Below are 17,766 nucleotides of genomic sequence, written 5' to 3'. Positions count from 1 at the left end.
TTTATTATTTATTTTGGATTTTTTGAATTATCAATCGTTTTATACATGATATGGGATGACCCTATTATTTAATTTATAGAATAGTTTTTTTATTGTTTATTTTGTTAGGAAACTTATTAAAGAAAATTTTATATTTAAGTTTATTAGTATCATAATTTAATATTTGTAAATATTTTTATCTACATATATTAAATATATTTTAAAAATAACGACAAAACAAAATAGATCAAATAAAAGACCTTACGTTCACTGATATGGTACTAATATATTAATAATATTAATTAATGAGATTTAGATTTCATCTTTAATAAAATTTACAAATACAATTTCATTTAATAAAATAAAATAAATATAAATTTACATAGAATTTAAACATTTTATGAGAATAATATTTTAACTAAAAATTTTTATTTTTATTTCTCTTAAGAGTAGAACTAATTTTATTAAAATTTAAGACAAAAGTTTATTATAAAAAATTAATGTAATAAAGAGTGTTGTTATCGATAAAAAGTTGTTATAAAAAATAAAAATAAAAAAACAAAAATAAGGTTTTATAATAAAGATAATTGCTATTATGAAAGGTTGTTATAGAGAGTCCTAATTGTGCAATAATATATTGTTTTTATAATATGATCCCATAAATAAAAAAGGTTAATTATGTCATAGGTTCTTGTACTATTTACAAATTTAAAATTTAGTTCATTTACCTTTATTTATACGAATTAGTCCTTCTACTTTTTAGATTTTTATATTCAAGTCTAATTGTTAACATCGTTAATTTTTTCTGTTCTATACATTTATAATAATGTCTGAGATATATATAACAACATTTGAGATTTGAATTTAAATTATTTTAAAAAATACTTAACATAAATTTATCACCATTTAATACTCCTTAAGTGTTATTTAGATCAAAACAAGGTTTTAATTTTTTTAATATTTAATACCAGTTTAATACAATCATCACTCTTTATAACATTTTATTTATTTATTAAAATTTTAAATGTTGTAAATACACAATTGTAATTTGTTAGTGTGACATTTTAAAACTAAAAAAAATACTTGATATCAATGTAACTAAAGAAATGACATTATAATAAATATAAATTTAACAAAATAATTTTAACAGCGTTAATAGTTGAACTTAAATTTTGAAATCTAAAAAGTAGAGGACTAAATTCTTAGAAATTAAAGTATAGGGACTTATGGGATATTTTAACCATAAAAAAAAAAAAAACCTCCCGTTATTTTATTTTAATACATATGCTGTAGGACTAATGGAATTTACTCATTGTTCCTTCTTCGCTTTTGTGTCATCATCAGTGGCTTAGATTGGATCGGTCTCTGCTTCTTTTTCCTTTTTCAGTTCTTCCGCAAGATTCCATCTTCATTTCATTTATCTTCTCAATAGATTTTCAATTGTTTCTTTTTAATCCCTGCTTCAGATCTCTTGGCAGAGTTTTTCCATTTCTTTTGGCGACTCGTTCTCGGTGTTTCCTTTGACTCGCAAATTGAAAGATTTGATCTCGGGCGTAGATCTGCTCCCGATTCGCCAATCCTCGTTCGTTGATCTGAGCCACCATGGCGGCTGCGAATGCTCCTATTGCCATGAAGGAGGTCTTAACTGTAAGTCTTGTCATTTTACTATTGTTTCGATTCGATTGGTTTTTATAGAAAGTTCAGCTGAATTATGGTTTGTAAATTGTTATTGAGCTTAATCTAATACTTCATAATCCTCATTGGATCTAATATCTGTTAGCATCTGCTTATGTTTGGTTTAAAGTTTGTCTATATGCTTTGAAATGGTTAAAATTTTGAGTGATATGAATGTTGTGATGTTTTGCAGTTGCCAAGCATTGGCATTAATCCGCAGTTCATTACATTCACGAATGTAACTATGGAATCTGATAAGTATATTTGCGTGAGAGAAACTGCACCGCAAAATAGTGTTGTGATAATCGACATGAGCATGCCGATGCAGCCGTTGAGACGGCCTATTACAGCGGACTCTGCTCTTATGAATCCAAATTCTAGAATCCTGGCTCTGAAAGGTCAGTTATCATTACTGCCAGAAGATATTTGTTTTTTATTAGATCACTTGAATTGCTTTATAATTGATTGTGATTATGTAGCATTTTTGTTATTGATTAGAGGATTGTATATTAAATATGTCTGTTTTATATGACTGTAGAGTTCATAGTGGATTAATGGTATTAAACTGGTTTTCTTATGTTGTTAGATTAGGCTCTGGCTGTTCAAGAACCTAGTTGCGTATGAGAGTATCTTTTATGGAACACTTGTGCAGTACAATCTTGTTTGAATTGACACTTAGGCTTCTTTTGATTGTTAGTTTGCTACTAGCTTTATGCTTTCTAAATTGAACAAAGAATGTGATACCATACTTGTTAATGAAGAATCCTGCTTATGGCATCATAGTGCGTTTGAATTACAGCATTTATAGTGATTAACACTTTTCTGCTCCACTGTTTTATCAGCATGCTGATCGGTTCAGTATCTGCCCATCTGCTTGTTTACTTTGCCTGGTACAATTTTCAGTAGTGTTGAGTGGTTTTTAGTTTCTTCATATAGAGAGTTGGCAATAATAGATGAAAAAATAACTTAATCACAACATAAAATATGGCACTACATTGAACAATAACACGAATATGACTCAAATTCAAAATTCATAGTAATATAAAATACCTTAAACAAGATTACGACACAGATATAAAAATTTCTGGGTCTATATGTATAGAAAATTTTGCTTCAATTTGGGTCTGCAAAGAAATGAAATATATGCTTCAAGTAGAGGTCATGAAGTACATATATTCCTGTAACTTGCTTCAATTTAATGGAGAAGGAATTCAATATCTCTAGTATTATGTTTCCTTTGATTTTGTATTTATCTATGCAGCATACTTATTATCTTTGACATTGCTTTTTGTAGCTCAACTGCCGGGAACAACTCAAGATCACTTGCAAATATTTAACATAGAGATGAAAGCAAAAATGAAGTCACATCAGATGCCTGAACAGGTCAAATTCATTTGTTATCTCAAATTTTCTTTGTAATGGTTCTATTACATTCTGCCATTAGCTTTTTGGCTCTCCACCTTCATTGTTTTTCCTTGATGGTAAACTTGATTGCATGAGCTTATCAAACCATCCTGGGTTCTTGTCCAGGTTGTATTTTGGAAATGGGTTTCCCCAAAAATGCTTGGCCTAGTCACGCAAACTTCTGTGTATCATTGGTCAATTGAAGGTAAGGTGTTATTTTCTTATCTGGTATCACAGGCAGCTCTGCTTTGTTAGTCTCAAAAAATTTCTGTCTTGAATGTGTGTGTGTGTTTATTGTATAATTTCTTTGTTGTTATGCGTCTCATTGCATCTTACTCCTGGCAGGCGACTCCGTACCAGTTAAAATGTTTGAGAGAACAGCAAATTTAGTGAACAATCAGATAATAAACTATAAATGTGACCCTTCTGAGAAGTGGTTGGTTTTGATTGGAATTGCCCCTGGTGCACCTGAGGTATGTGGTTGCCTTATTAATGCTTTCTAAAGGTGATACTTTTTCGCTGTGAAGAAGAGGATGTTGCTTCATTTGAATTCAGTTTTAAGAACAGAAAACTGCCACATATAAAGTAATTTTGTTGCGTGTCCCAAAAAACAACTTTTGAATTTTGAAGTAACATATTCATAATGCATCTAAGCTAACTGGGCCTAAGAAGTTATTCAAGCTGTGGTTTTTGTGTGGCCCACACTTCAAACTGCTAAGGTGAACTCTGTGAATTAATTTAGCAACTCATTATATGTGATTATCTCAAGGCTGTCATTTTGGATATGCATTCTGTAATCCCTCTTTATTTTTCTTTGCCTTTTCCTTTTTCCTCATTCTGTCTACTATTATCAGAATAGTTCTTTGCATAATCATTGTTACTTGTGAAATTCTCTCTAATAGAAAATCATGTTTGCTGTCACTATACAGTTTCAATTTTGACTGTGTCTTGTCTCTGTCAGAGGCCGCAATTGGTTAAGGGGAACATGCAACTTTTCTCTGTTGATCAGCAACGTAGTCAAGCTCTTGAAGCACATGCTGCTTCATTTGCACAATTTAAGGTCAGGGGTTTCTTATACTTGCTCTCTTTCACTAGATGTTATATTCCCTGATGAAGAGCAACTTATCGTACATGCTTGTAATTTGTTTATTTTGAGCAGGTTCCAGGAAATGAGAATCCTTCTATTCTAATTTCCTTTGCAACGAAGACTTTTAATGCCGGTCAGATTACATCAAAATTGCATGTAATTGAGCTTGGTGCGCAGCCAGGTCTGCTTTCTCTGCTGTCCTTTATACTTTTGCTATCTCCTTGTTATATATTGGGGGGACATGGAAGTCTTTTGAATGAACACATAACTGAAGAATTAAAATTAAAGAAAGAAAGAAACAAACAGTGTTGCCTCTTCAATGATGGAATGAACAAAAGTACAATCAGAAGTTCTTTTGTGTTCGGTGGGGACACTACTTTGGAATGTTTGTGGGATTTTAGTTCATAATCCTAAAATTTCATCCATTGCAAGCTCTAACTCCTGATCAAGACTATTTTAAGTTTGAACTTTTGATGGGGTCATGTTTAATAACTGTTCTTTTAATCAATATAGTAGCTATAGTATTGGGTTGTGTGTCTTTCAGTCTTTTATCTTTCATCTTCTTACAGAACAGATTCTGTATTGGCAGGTAAGCCATCGTTTTCAAAGAAACAGGCAGATCTGTTCTTTCCACCAGATTTTCAAGATGATTTTCCAGTTGCAATGCAGGTAGTATAAAATTTTCTTTATATTGTTTAGTTTTCTTGTGAAGCGTATACTGTTTTGCTGATAATAAGAGAAGCTTCTATTGATTGGCAGATATCCCACAAATATAGTTTGATCTATGTTATCACCAAGCTAGGACTGCTTTTTGTTTATGATCTAGAGACTGCAAGTGCTGTATACAGAAATCGGATCAGTCCAGATCCAATATTTTTAACCTCTGAAGCTACATCAGCGGGAGGGTTTTATGCCATCAACAGGCGAGGGCAGGTGTTGCTGGCTACTGTAAATGAAGCAACAATAGTGCCATTTGTTAGCGGTCAAGTATGTTTTATGTCTTCTACTTTTTTGTTTTCTCGTACCACTATGGTCAGACATGCTGGCTTAAATATATTATTGGTTCTTTCTGTTTCAGTTGAACAATTTGGAGCTTGCTGTCAATCTAGCTAAAAGAGGAAACCTTCCTGGTGCAGAGAACCTGGTAAGTCAATTGATTTCTAATTTTCTGTTCAGTGGTATCTTTGCATTGGGATGATCATTGAGAGGTATGAGACTCATATTATCTACTTTAGCTTTTAGTTTTAGACGATAATATCCAAAGGAAAAATCTAAATATAATAAACAAAGTGAAGGGGAGGGATACTTTTGTGCTAACTTTCTCCATGGATTGTGGGAGTTTTTTCAATCATGCTGTAATACTGAGGCTGAAAACATTCTGTCTTCCTGTTTCTTCCTTTACTTTAGCATATTTACTTTGATGTGATCTGGTCAGATTGCATTATAGAAAATGAGATTGAATACTTTATGTCTTCAATCAAAGTAAATGAATACTTTATGTCTTCAATCAAAGTAAATGAATACTTTTGTGGTAGCTTTTAGTGCTGTTGCTAACAGTAATATCTAATATAAGTTAATCAATTGGATCTGTTATGCTATTTAGCTCCTTATTCTTGTTGACTTTGTTCTTTCTGTATACTAGAACGTTGACTCTGTGATTTTGGATATCTCAGGTTGTTCAACGTTTTCAAGAATTGTTTGCTCAAACGAAGTATAAAGAAGCTGCTGAGCTTGCTGCAGAGTCTCCACAAGGGATCCTTCGTACACCTGATACAGTTGCCAAGTTTCAGGTCTTATTTTTGCTTTCTTAATCATGCAGATGTCTTTGTTTTTTTGGTTGATTTTATCTGAGGCAAGTCCTTTACCTGAATGCTGCAGAGTGTTCCTGTGCAAGCTGGGCAGACTCCACCGCTGTTGCAGTACTTTGGTACGCTTTTAACTAGAGGGAAGCTCAATGCATTCGAGTCATTGGAATTATCTCGGCTTGTGGTAAACCAAAACAAGAAAAATCTTCTGGAAAATTGGTTGGCTGAAGATAAGTTGGAATGTAGTGAGGAACTTGGAGACCTTGTGAAGGTTTGATTTGTACCCACTGGAACTAGCACCTTATTCAATTTTATCTAATTTCTACTTGAAAAGCAGTGCACTGATTTGGCTTTTTTTTTGTCTGTTTCTAATTGTTACTTGGATTTCGGGGTAGACTGTAGATAATGATCTTGCTCTAAAAATATATATTAAAGCTAGGGCAACTCCAAAAGTTGTTGCAGCTTTTGCAGAACGGAGGGAGTTTGATAAAATCTTGATTTACTCGAAGCAGGTGATTTCCACATTCTTTTTCCCTTTTGTATTGGCATTTTCTGGTTTGATTGATACCTGATCTCTCTAATCTGTTTGCTCAGGTTGGGTACACTCCTGATTACTTATTCCTTCTGCAAACAATTCTTCGTACAGATCCACAGGTTTGTTTCTATTTTCTGTAGTGTTTAGTGTTTGAAGTATTGAAGTTTTTTAATTTGAGTCACCCAAACAATAGATAAATATGTTCAAACATATTATGTGTTTTCATTAAAAGCTTTTAAGTTAGTTTTATGAATATTTTTATTAAATTAGGAGTTTTTCTTAATATATGTTTTGCTGATCAATAGGTGTTAGTATTATGGACTTTTTGGTGAGATTGGATGTGTAATTTCCATGGGGAAACTAGGTTTTTAGAGGGAGATGAATTATCAATTGTTGTTTTACTTGCAGGGAGCCGTAAATTTTGCATTGATGATGTCTCAAATGGAGGGAGGTTGCCCAGTTGATTACAACACCATTACTGATCTTTTTCTTCAGGTTTACAGCTGATGAATTGTTTTTCAAAATAACCTACTTTTTCTATACGAAATTCATGAGATTGATTTCTTTGGATATCTGCCTTTTGATTTCAGAGGAACTTGATACGGGAGGCTACAGCATTTCTATTAGACGTTTTGAAGCCTAATCTGCCTGAGCATGCTTTTCTACAAACTAAGGTTATTTCCTTGTTGTGCTGATTATGCTAATCTAGTTTTGGTTGTATTTTTCTTTCTTTTGAAAAGAGCATATGCTTAGTTCCATTCTTTTCTATTCAGGTCTTGGAAATCAATCTAGTTACTTTTCCAAATGTTGCTGATGCCATTTTAGCAAATGGCATGTTCAGTCACTATGACCGTCCTCGCATTGCACAACTCTGTGAGAAAGCTGGTCTCTATGTCCGAGCTCTGCAGGTAATTATTATTAAGATTAGTACATTTTTCATTGGTGTGATTTTCTACACTGAATTAATAGTATCTCTTGATTAAATGTAAAATGTTTTCTGCAGCATTACACTGAGTTACCAGATATTAAACGTGTCATTGTGAATACACATGCTATTGAGCCACAGGTATGTGTTGTCTACTATATTTATCTCTTGGTAAAATGGTGACTATGATGCCCCGACATTTTTTAAAATAATGTTTCTATTTTCAGTCACTTGTTGAGTTTTTTGGTACTCTTTCACGAGAATGGGCTTTGGAGTGCATGAAAGATCTTTTGCTGGTTAATCTAAGGGGCAACCTCCAAATAATTGTTCAGGTAAAGTATGTATAATGGTATGCTAATAATGTTTAGTTAATCACCCAAGGCTAAGTTTTGTGTCTGTGCAGGTTGCCAAGGAGTATTGTGAGCAGCTGGGTGTTGATGCTTGCATAAAGCTTTTTGAGCAGTTTAAATCTTATGAAGGATTGTACTTCTTTCTGGGCTCTTATTTGAGCTCAAGGTAAACTATATAGCAAACAAGAAATTTCCTTTGTTTGCTCATAGCAGAGCTATTCCTAATACAGTACTTACTATGATGTTTCCTTCCAATTATTGGACAGTGAGGACCCTGATATACACTTTAAGTACATCGAGGCAGCTGCTAAAACTGGACAAATAAAGGAGGTTGAGCGTGTGACCAGGGAATCCAACTTTTACGATGCTGAGAAGACAAAGAACTTCCTGATGGAAGCCAAGCTTCCTGATGCTAGGCCGTTGATTAATGTTTGTGATCGGTTTGGGTTTGTTCCTGATCTCACTCACTATCTCTACACAAATAACATGTTACGTTACATTGAAGGTTATGTTCAGAAGGTATGTAGTATTGCCTTCCAGATATGTTCATTGACATGCTGCTTGAAGTTAATTTAAACTCAAGTAATTGTGTTTGTTTACTTCTTTTGATAGGTGAACCCAGGGAATGCTCCTTTAGTGGTGGGGCAGTTGCTAGATGATGAATGCCCTGAAGATTTTATCAAGGGCCTCATTCTCTCAGTCCGTTCTTTGCTTCCAGTCGAGCCCCTTGTGGAGGAATGTGAGAAGAGGTGAATTTTTTACTGCATCCTCTGTCCTTGTTTCCTCCTTGATTACTATGTGATTCTCATTTTTCTGCTTTGCGGTTTCCAGAAATCGTCTTCGTTTACTTACACAGTTCTTGGAGCATCTTGTAAGTGAGGGAAGCCAAGATACACATGTCCACAATGCTTTGGGTAAAATCATCATTGACAGCAATAACAATCCAGAGCATTTCCTCACAACCAACCCTTACTATGACTCCCGGGTTGTTGGCAAGTACTGTGAGAAGCGTGATCCCACCCTAGCAGTTGTGGCTTACCGAAGAGGACAATGTGATGATCAACTTATCAATGTCACAAATAAAAACTCATTGTTCAAATTGCAAGCCAGGTATGCAACTATTTAGTTTATTTATGATAATTAATTGGATCTTAGTTTTTAAGTTGCTTATCGGCTCATCTGATCACAGGTATGTTGTTGAGAGGATGGATGGTGATCTTTGGGAGAAGGTGCTAAATCCTGAAAATGAATACAGAAGACAGCTAATTGATCAGGTTGTGTCGACAGCTTTGCCAGAAAGCAAGAGTCCAGAACAAGTCTCTGCCGCTGTTAAAGCTTTCATGACTGCTGACCTGCCCCATGAACTGATTGAGCTTCTTGAGAAGATTGTTCTCCAAAACTCTGCATTCAGTGGGAACTTCAATCTGCAAAATCTTCTTATTCTGACAGCTATTAAGGCAGATCCATCTAGAGTTATGGATTATATCAATAGGCTAGATAATTTTGATGGACCTGCAGTTGGAGAAGTGGCCGTCGAAGCTCAACTGTATGAAGAAGCATTTGCAATTTTCAAAAAGTTCAACCTTAATGTTCAGGCTGTCAATGTTTTATTGGATAACATAAGAAGCATCGATCGGGCTGTGGAATTTGCATTCCGAGTTGAAGAAGATGCTGTTTGGAGTCAGGTGGCAAAGGCACAACTGAGGGAGGGGCTAGTAAGCGATGCAATTGAATCGTTTATTCGTGCAGATGATGCTACTCAGTTCCTTGATGTAATCCGAGCATCTGAGGATGCTGATGTGTACCCTGATTTGGTGAGGTACCTTCTGATGGTTAGACAGAAGGTCAAGGAGCCCAAGGTGGATGGTGAACTCATTTATGCATATGCAAAGACTGATAGACTGGGTGAAATTGAAGAATTCATTCTCATGCCAAATGTTGCTAATCTTCAAAATGTTGGTGATCGTTTGTTTGATGAAGCCTTGTATGAAGCTGCTAAAATAATATTTGCATTTATATCAAACTGGGCCAAGTTGGCTGTTACACTGGTGAGGCTTAAACAATTCCAGGGTGCCGTTGATGCAGCCCGAAAAGCAAATAGTGCCAAGACATGGAAGGAGGTTTGCTTTGCTTGTGTTGATGCAGAGGAATTCCGATTGGCACAGATATGTGGTCTTAACATTATTATACAGGTGAGTCAATTTTCATGTTGAATTACAACTTTGGGAAACAGCAAAGTTGATATGTATGCGCACACGGTTAGTGTTGGTGTGCTGGAGACTGTTTATCAATGATGATTTTGACCTTTGTGTTTTGTTGACTTTGTAGGTGGATGACTTGGAAGAAGTTAGTGAATACTATCAAAATAGGGGATGTTTCAATGAGTTGATCTCTCTCATGGAGAGTGGTTTAGGATTGGAACGTGTACACATGGGGATCTTTACTGAGTTGGGAGTTCTTTATGCCAGATATCGTTATGAGAAGCTTATGGAGCACATTAAATTGTTCTCTACTCGTCTCAATATCCCCAAGCTGATAAGAGCCTGTGATGAGCAGCAGCATTGGAAGGAACTTACGTACTTGTATATCCAGTATGATGAGTTTGATAATGCTGCTACTACTGTGATGAACCACTCTCCTGAAGCATGGGATCACATGCAATTCAAAGATATTATAGTCAAAGTTGCAAGTGTTGAGCTTTATTACAAGGCTGTCCACTTCTACTTGCAAGAACATCCTGATCTCATCAATGATATGCTTAACGTGCTTGCACTTCGAGTGGATCACACCCGTGTCGTTGACATTATGAGAAAGGTTCAATTTTAGCAGAAAATTGATATGAATACAACTTACTTTAGTATTATTTTAATTTATTTTATGATGATAATTTCCTTCCTGAATTTCAGGCTGGTCATCTGCGTCTTGTGAAGCCATACATGGTTGCTGTTCAGAGCAACAACGTGTCAGCAGTAAATGAGGCATTGAATGAGATTTATGTGGAGGAAGAAGATTATGATAGATTGAGAGAATCTATTGACTTGCACGATAACTTTGATCAGATTGGCCTTGCACTAAAGGTGAAGTATTGTTCTTAACATTTTTGTTTGCTGTTAATTTGCTTTCTGATATTGACTCCGAATTGCTCGATTAGATTGAGAAACATGAACTGCTTGAAATGAGGCGTGTTGCTGCATACATTTACAAAAAGGCAGGTAGATGGAAGCAGTCAATTGCCTTGTCAAAGAAGGACAACCATTACAGAGATGCAATGGAAACAGCTTCACAGTCTGGTGAACGTGAACTTGCCGAGGAGTTGCTTGTTTACTTCATTGAGCAGGTACTCAACTCATTCTAGATATGCATAAAATATATGCTGACCGATAAATGATTTGGTATTGAGATGATTGTCTCCTTGGACGGTATAATTTATTACACCACCTTGGTCAACCAGTGCTTCTAATTATGTTAGTTTGGCTTCTCCTTTTCCTTTTGGGTGCAAGTATAAAATAAATGAACAAGCCTAAGTACAAAACCATAGTTGTTGATAACAACACGATAGGATATGGGAAGTGAAGGTAGTGTTTGGTTTCAGAAAGAACAAGCATTTTCTAGTTTCATTTTCTTAAAAGTAAAATACAAAATAGAAAACATCTTTGGTGCATAGTTAGAGAAATATTTTGTAGAAAATGCACGAAAACATACCCAATTTTGAAAATTAAGGGAAAAAATGGAATTTTTTAAGTTTTCAGAAAAAGAAAAGGAAGAGAATAGAGAAAATATGGAAACACGGATTAAATATGAACTCACTTTATAATAACATGGTTTTTTCCCTTGTTTAAGTGTACATGCTCTCATTGGATTAAATATTTTATGGTCATCAAATCGGTGGACCCATGAGGAATAGACTCACTTTTACACATTTACATTTCAAGAAAGAACACTACCAAACACATTCCCATATTTTCATTTTGAAATATAGTTTTTCATGTTCGTTAACCAAACACATTTTTATTAAGTTAGAAAATTGGAAATGAAAACTTAGAAAACAAGAACAGAAAATGAAAAAAAATATAAAATGTTTCTTAAAGCCAATCAAGCAAAAGCTTTTAATGCAAAGCATGTTTTGCATTATGGTACTTTTCTTTCTTCTGGATTTGTCACAGTAATGCTGGTTAAAATTTTTAGCTGAATATAATTTCACTGTTGATGTTCTATGTACAGGGCAAGAAAGAATGCTTTGCATCATGCCTCTTTGTCTGTTATGACCTAGTTCGACCAGATGTTGCTCTTGAGCTAGCCTGGATAAACAATATGATTGACTTTGCATTCCCGTATCTATTACAGGTAATTTCTTTGCTGTTTTTTTCTTCAGAATGATCACTTGATTGTGGTTTTATTAGTTAAGAGTTTTCGTAATTTGGAGAAATAATGTCAGAACCTTACTTGAATATGTTTTTCCAGTTTATCCGTGAATACACTGGCAAAGTTGATGAACTTATCAAGGACAAGATTGAGGCTCAAAAGGAAGTAAAGGCTAAAGAGCAGGAAGAGAAGGACGTGATCGCACAACAGGTATTGAAACTTCCAAAGTCAAAATAGAGATTCCCTTTTCTAGAAAATTAATCTTTATTCTAGGGGTGTTATCGAGCCGAGCTGAGCCCGAATATTGCCAAGCTCGAGCTTGAGCCCGACTCAAAATTTGGAGCTCGAAATTTTGCTCAAGCTCGATTGAACATCTATTTTTAAGCTCGAGCTTGGCTCAAGATATAATTGAGCTACTTGAGTTTGAGCTCGATTAAGCTTGTTTACCAATTTTTGTACTCAAGCTGGAGCTTGACCCAATAATTAAGCTTAGGGCTAATAATATATTTTATAAGGGCAATAATGTAATTTGATAATATAAAAATATGAACAGCTCGATAAGGCTGGCGAGCTATTCGAGTCAAGTATTACTAAGCCTGAATTCGGCTTGATAATTACCGAATCAAGTTTGAATTTTTTTCGAGTCGAACTCGAGTAGCTTGTGAACACCAGTCTCATTTACATCCCTACTTTATTTCATGGTTTAAACGATCTTCTAACCAATTCGAATGCCTTCTATTACAGAACATGTATGCACAGTTGCTACCTCTTGCCTTGCCCGCACCGCCAATGCCAGGCATGGGAGGTTTTGCTCCATCACCACCACCACCACCCATGGGAGGAATGGGAATGCCTCCAATGCCAGCTTTCGGCATGCCACCAATGGGCAGCTATTAAGTCATAACAGGTCTGTTCAATTGAAACATTTTAGGTTACGGATCAATGGGGCTCTATATAGCTGCAATTTCGAGGCTTTCATTCTTTTTCCCCTCTTTCTTTTTCATTTGTCTGATGAGTGAAGATCAAAATTTGGAATAATGCCATTTTTGTGTTTCAAGTGTGTGATATATGGCCTTGTAATATTCTTTTATTTAGAAGAGGAATTTTTTGAGGTGGTGATAGAGAGCAAACCGAGGATTTCATGAATTTGTAATTTGTAGTATTATTTCCTGTCGGTCATTGGAACGACCGAGCATGTACCAAAAAAACTTACACACCAATCATATTTTTGGATTTTAATGTTCTTATTTAAACTTTGTTTCCCCTTAAATTCACTGCCAAACCATCTTAGAATTAGGATTTATGTATAATTAAATCAAAATTTGACATGGATGTATTCATATTAAAATACTTTACTGAATTGATGTAAGGTTTATTTGGGTTGTGTAGGCATATTAATGGTGAAGTGAAAATTCAGCATCTGAATTTTGGATATGTATATATTTTTAGAGAATTAGATCTCCTGTCTTGGGGGTGTTATTTCGAGATATTTCATTTATGAGCATCTTCAAAGCAAGATTGATTCAATGATCCTTAAATGCTGTTGACGAGGGAAAAAAAATGAACCTTATAGGATGTTACCAATGAGAAATAATTATTGGGAATAGATACCAGTGAGCCAAGAACAGCCATGAATACGACCCTCGGGTAGGCTAAAGTGTAAAACTTGTTCATATAATTATCGGTCAAAAACTAGTGATTTTTTTTTTAAATGGAAGAGTGATTTAAGTTGAAATAGTTAAATTGTGACTTCATTTGTATTGGTTAATTAAATCACTTTTATTCTCCTCCGGTGGTGCTTTTTAATCAATTTGGTGTTGATGCTATTGGTTATGTCACCAAAAATTATCTTTATTTAATTTATATATTTCCTCTGCTATTATAAAAAAATTACTTTTATAATAATTTTTTATTAGAAATTTAATTACAAACTGAACAAATAACAATTTGTTTAAACAATAATATAATAAAGTAAGTTTCACACAAAAAATAAGATAAGTACTCTCAATCTCGTATAAATTATAAAAATATGTGTTTTAATAATTAATTTTTTTAATTAAAAAATATTTTTATAATTTTTTTTTTAATTTTGGAATGATTTGAGAAATAATATATGTTTTAAGGGTTAGAAAAAAAATCTTTATGAAGTTTTGATGAATTAAAATATGTAATTGATTTAATTTTCAATGAAAGAAAATTTCATTTTCTAAATAGATTTTCCTTTATTTCTAATGTTCTCTTTCTCTCCTCTCCTTTAACCAAAACGGCGCCGTTCCAGTTCTATTTAATAGTTCATTTTTTTTCCTTTTTCTGAAAATTTCTAGTTTTCATCGTCCCCTCCATCGGACGACTCTAAAATCCTTCTCCCCAATTTCCGATTAAAAAAAAAGAAGGAAAATAGATTTCAGATCATGTTAAATTGGATTCTTTGTTGGTCTCTAATCACTCTCCCACTTGCCACAATCCTTTTATTAGCTTCCCAAATCCTCTACCACCGTAGAAACAAGAAAAGAGCCGTCGGATTCTTTCATCCCTACACCAACGATGGCGGCGGCGGTGAGAGAGTCCTTTGGTGTGCCGTCAAAGCCATCCAAGAGCAAAACCCAGATCTCGATTCCGTTATCTTCTCCGGCGACGACGATGCATCCTCTCAATCCTTAATGTCACGCGCCACTGATCGTTTTGGTGTTCACCTCCTTTACCCCCCAAAAGTAACTCCATTTTTAATTACATACCCCCAAAACAAAAACCCATATTTTCTTTAGGTTTAATTTGGGTTTTTCTTATTGTTTTCAGGTTGTGCATTTGAATAGAAGAAAATGGATTGAAGAAACAACGTACCCACACTTCACAATGATTGGTCAAAGCTTGGGATCAGTTTATTTATCTTGGGAAGCTTTAAACAAGTTTACACCTTTGTATTATTTTGATACAAGCGGATACGCTTTTACATACCCAATTGCACGTTTATTTGGATGCAAAGTTATTTGTTATACTCATTATCCTACTATCAGTCTAGACATGGTTTCTAGAGTTCGTCAACGAAGCTCAATGTACAATAATGATGCTGTAATTGCTAAAAGGTCTGCTTTTGCTTAATCTCTCTTTTTTTTATCCTTGTTAAATGATAGGAATTTGCTTGTTTTTGGATTGTTGGATAGAATTGTTATACTGGTATTAATAGTTGCATTGCTAGTTTATGTGAGTTCTCTTATTTCAAGCTAGCTTCCTTTTTGTTCTCGAAAGGGGTAAATCAGTATTTGGACCTTGGTAACTTTTTTCACATTATAGCTTCAACATTTTTTTTGTCCAAGTTAGTTCTTGAACCTAGCAATTACTCCCATATGAGCTTGGACTAAGCAACTTTTCTCACCTTGGAGTTGAACATTTCTTTTGTCCAAGTTAGTACCTAAGCTTGGCAATTGCTCTCAAATTGAGGCCTGAACTTGGCAATTGTTCCCACATTAGAATCTAAATTTTAGGATTTTCAAGGAATAGCTTGGAAAAAAAAGTTCAAGCTTTAATGTAAGAACAATTGCCAAGTTCAGGACCTAACTTGGACTTAAAAAAAAGTTCAGGCCCCAATGTAGAAACAATTGCCAAGTTCAAAAAAAAAAAAAAAGTTGAGACTCCAATGTGAGAAAAGTTACCAAGTTTAGGCCAAAAAGTAATTTAAGCCTTCTCAAAATGATTCCATGTCGATTGGCTTTTAACAGTTTATCTTTTGCACGAGAGGTGTAGTTCTATTTGTTGAATTAATGGTTTTTGGAAGTGAATCAGTGATTGTTAAGATACATTCTTAAACTTCACCTGTCATGTTCTCATTGTTTTATATCAGATTTGCTTTTAGCAAAGGTTCCAGGTCGAAAACTTTTAACTTTCTATTAAACCTTTGTTTGATCAATTTTCCTGGTTAACAGTTAGTGCTGCCTTTGTTTCCGAAATTAGTAGAAAATTGAATTGCATATATGGCGGTTCGATAGTATAGCAGCCTATAATGTCTTAAGTTGGGTGTCAGCAATATATCTGGCTTCTGATCTTGTTATCTGGATCCTGACATTATCCTTCCATGGCAGCACGTGGCTATCCCGGTGCAAAATTATCTATTATACAGTTTTTAGCATGATGTATGGAATGGTGGGATCTTGTGCACATCTTGTAATGGTCAACTCTTCATGGACTCAGTCTCACGTCGAGAAGCTTTGGGGAATTCCTAAGCGCATTAAGCGACTTTATCCACCTTGTGATACTTCAGGACTTCAGGTTCTGTTTCTCGTTATTCATCACCAATCATAGTGCATTTTATATTTTTTAGTGTCATTCATCTGTGATTTCTTACCAGTTTACATCTGAAACAGGCACTTCCTTTGGAAAGGTCAGTGGAAACTCCAAAAATCATATCTGTTGCACAATTTCGTCCTGAGAAGGTGCACATACTTACATAAACCTTCAAGCTAAATTTTTAATGGTTCCGGTGTTTCGGTTTTGCAACCTTGATTAGTTCTAGAAACTCTTTACAGTTTGATTTTTTTTAACTTAGGCACATAGTCTTCAACTTGAGGCCTTTTCTATTGCCATAAAAAAACTAGATGAACACTCTCGAAGACCTAAGTTGCAGTTTGTAGGTAGTTGTCGAAATAAATCAGACGAGGAAAGACTCCAGAATTTGAAAGACAAAGCAGTGCAATTGAACATTCAAGACGATGTGGAATTCCATAAAAACGTGATGTATAGGTAAGAACAATTATGTATAAGTTTAGTTGGATCCTCTCGCTAAATGAAAATCATCCAAAAATTGATGATCGGCAGATAATCAAGTTTGTCTGCATTTGCGTAACTGCAATATATATGTTTTAACTCTTTGTTTCATCGGTTTCATACACTATGCAGGGACTTGGTAAGTCTTTTGGGTGATGCTGTTGCCGGAATCCACTCAATGATAGACGAGCACTTTGGCATTAGTGTTGTAGAGTACATGGCTGCAGGAGCCATACCTATAGGTGAGCTAGCATGGCAAGTGATATTCTAGTGTCTGATACGGGCTACTTTTCTTTTCCATTTTAAAATGACGATAATTTTGCTACATCCCCTTCAGCTCATAATTCTGCTGGCCCGAAAATGGACATTGTTTTAGATGAAGATGGACAACAAACAGGATTTCTTGCTCAAAATGTAGAAGAATATGCAGATGCAGTCCTGAAAATTGCGAAGATGCCCGAGTCTGAAAGACTCAAGATAGCTACAGCAGCAAGGAGAAGAGCTAGCAGATTTTCAGAGCAAAGATTTTACGATGATCTCAAAGCCGCAATCCGACCAATTATAGGCTGTTCTTCCTAGTTATAGGATTGCATTAGAAGATCACACTGACATAGAAAACAATAGTTATACTTGTTCTTGTTTATTGGGGTTCTTCACCCTTTCAATCCAGTCATTAGAAAAAGCTTAGTTTAGATTTGTCAACAAAAATAGATATACTCTTAATTTTGATTTGAAAACATACTTGAAGGAATTGAGGATCATGTTTGGTTCATTGGTGTTTTAAGTTATCATTTTATAACTTTTTTTTAAATGGAGTAATTAAAAGGTAAATTTATTCATAATTTAATAATGTTGACTGTAATTTACTTTATATTTACAAATATTGT

General features: G+C 34.6%; 2 protein-coding genes across 3 annotated transcripts; both read left to right on the top strand.

The window, feature by feature from the left end:
* Positions 1–1,279: 1,279 nt before the first annotated feature.
* LOC107919459 (clathrin heavy chain 1) lies at positions 1,280–13,374 on the top strand. Of its 2 annotated transcripts, XM_041084425.1 has the most exons (31): positions 1,280–1,340; positions 1,446–1,626; positions 1,847–2,051; positions 2,948–3,036; positions 3,184–3,262; positions 3,403–3,530; positions 4,019–4,117; positions 4,217–4,325; positions 4,734–4,813; positions 4,904–5,131; positions 5,223–5,288; positions 5,818–5,934; positions 6,023–6,220; positions 6,345–6,461; positions 6,544–6,603; positions 6,893–6,979; positions 7,075–7,158; positions 7,258–7,392; positions 7,488–7,550; positions 7,637–7,741; positions 7,813–7,925; positions 8,026–8,278; positions 8,372–8,508; positions 8,591–8,869; positions 8,949–9,951; positions 10,088–10,573; positions 10,666–10,836; positions 10,911–11,096; positions 11,981–12,103; positions 12,221–12,331; positions 12,866–13,374. In XM_041084425.1, exons 2-31 carry the CDS (start codon positions 1,582–1,584, stop codon positions 13,016–13,018), a joined length of 5,109 nt encoding a protein of 1,702 aa, XP_040940359.1. In that variant the 5' UTR covers positions 1,280–1,340; positions 1,446–1,581; the 3' UTR covers positions 13,019–13,374. The 2 variants fall into 2 exon arrangements, with proteins under 2 accessions (XP_040940359.1, XP_040940358.1); XM_041084424.1 differs by having other exon boundaries at positions 1,289–1,626.
* Positions 13,375–14,376: 1,002 nt separating this feature from the next.
* On the top strand, positions 14,377–17,651 carry LOC107920703 (GDP-Man:Man(3)GlcNAc(2)-PP-Dol alpha-1,2-mannosyltransferase). Its single transcript, XM_016850526.2, has 7 exons — positions 14,377–14,832; positions 14,918–15,204; positions 16,198–16,384; positions 16,480–16,548; positions 16,662–16,855; positions 17,012–17,121; positions 17,217–17,651. Exons 1-7 carry the CDS (start codon positions 14,533–14,535, stop codon positions 17,456–17,458), a joined length of 1,389 nt encoding a protein of 462 aa, XP_016706015.2. The 5' UTR covers positions 14,377–14,532; the 3' UTR covers positions 17,459–17,651.
* Positions 17,652–17,766: the final 115 nt, after the last annotated feature.

The sequence above is a fragment of the Gossypium hirsutum genome, chromosome A13, assembly GCF_007990345.1.
Source record: "Gossypium hirsutum isolate 1008001.06 chromosome A13, Gossypium_hirsutum_v2.1, whole genome shotgun sequence".
NCBI lineage: Eukaryota > Viridiplantae > Streptophyta > Magnoliopsida > Malvales > Malvaceae > Gossypium > Gossypium hirsutum.
Note: the sequence above shows the minus strand (reverse complement) of the source record. Positions and strands in the feature narration are given on the sequence as shown.

Bases quoted from the DNA above. Each gene is read 5' to 3' on its own strand.
- LOC107920703 (XM_016850526.2), top strand. From the start codon at position 14,533: ATGTTAAATTGGATTCTTTGTTGGTCTCTAATCACTCTCCCACTTGCC. The intron at 15,205-16,197 runs GTCTGCTTTTGC...CTTCCATGGCAG, and splicing joins GATGCTGTAATTGCTAAAAG to CACGTGGCTATCCCGGTGCA. The intron at 16,549-16,661 runs GTGCACATACTT...TTTTTAACTTAG, and splicing joins CACAATTTCGTCCTGAGAAG to GCACATAGTCTTCAACTTGA.
- LOC107919459 (XM_041084425.1), top strand. From the start codon at position 1,582: ATGGCGGCTGCGAATGCTCCTATTGCCATGAAGGAGGTCTTAACT. The intron at 3,037-3,183 runs GTCAAATTCATT...GTTCTTGTCCAG, and splicing joins CACATCAGATGCCTGAACAG to GTTGTATTTTGGAAATGGGT. The intron at 10,574-10,665 runs GTTCAATTTTAG...CCTGAATTTCAG, and splicing joins TCGTTGACATTATGAGAAAG to GCTGGTCATCTGCGTCTTGT.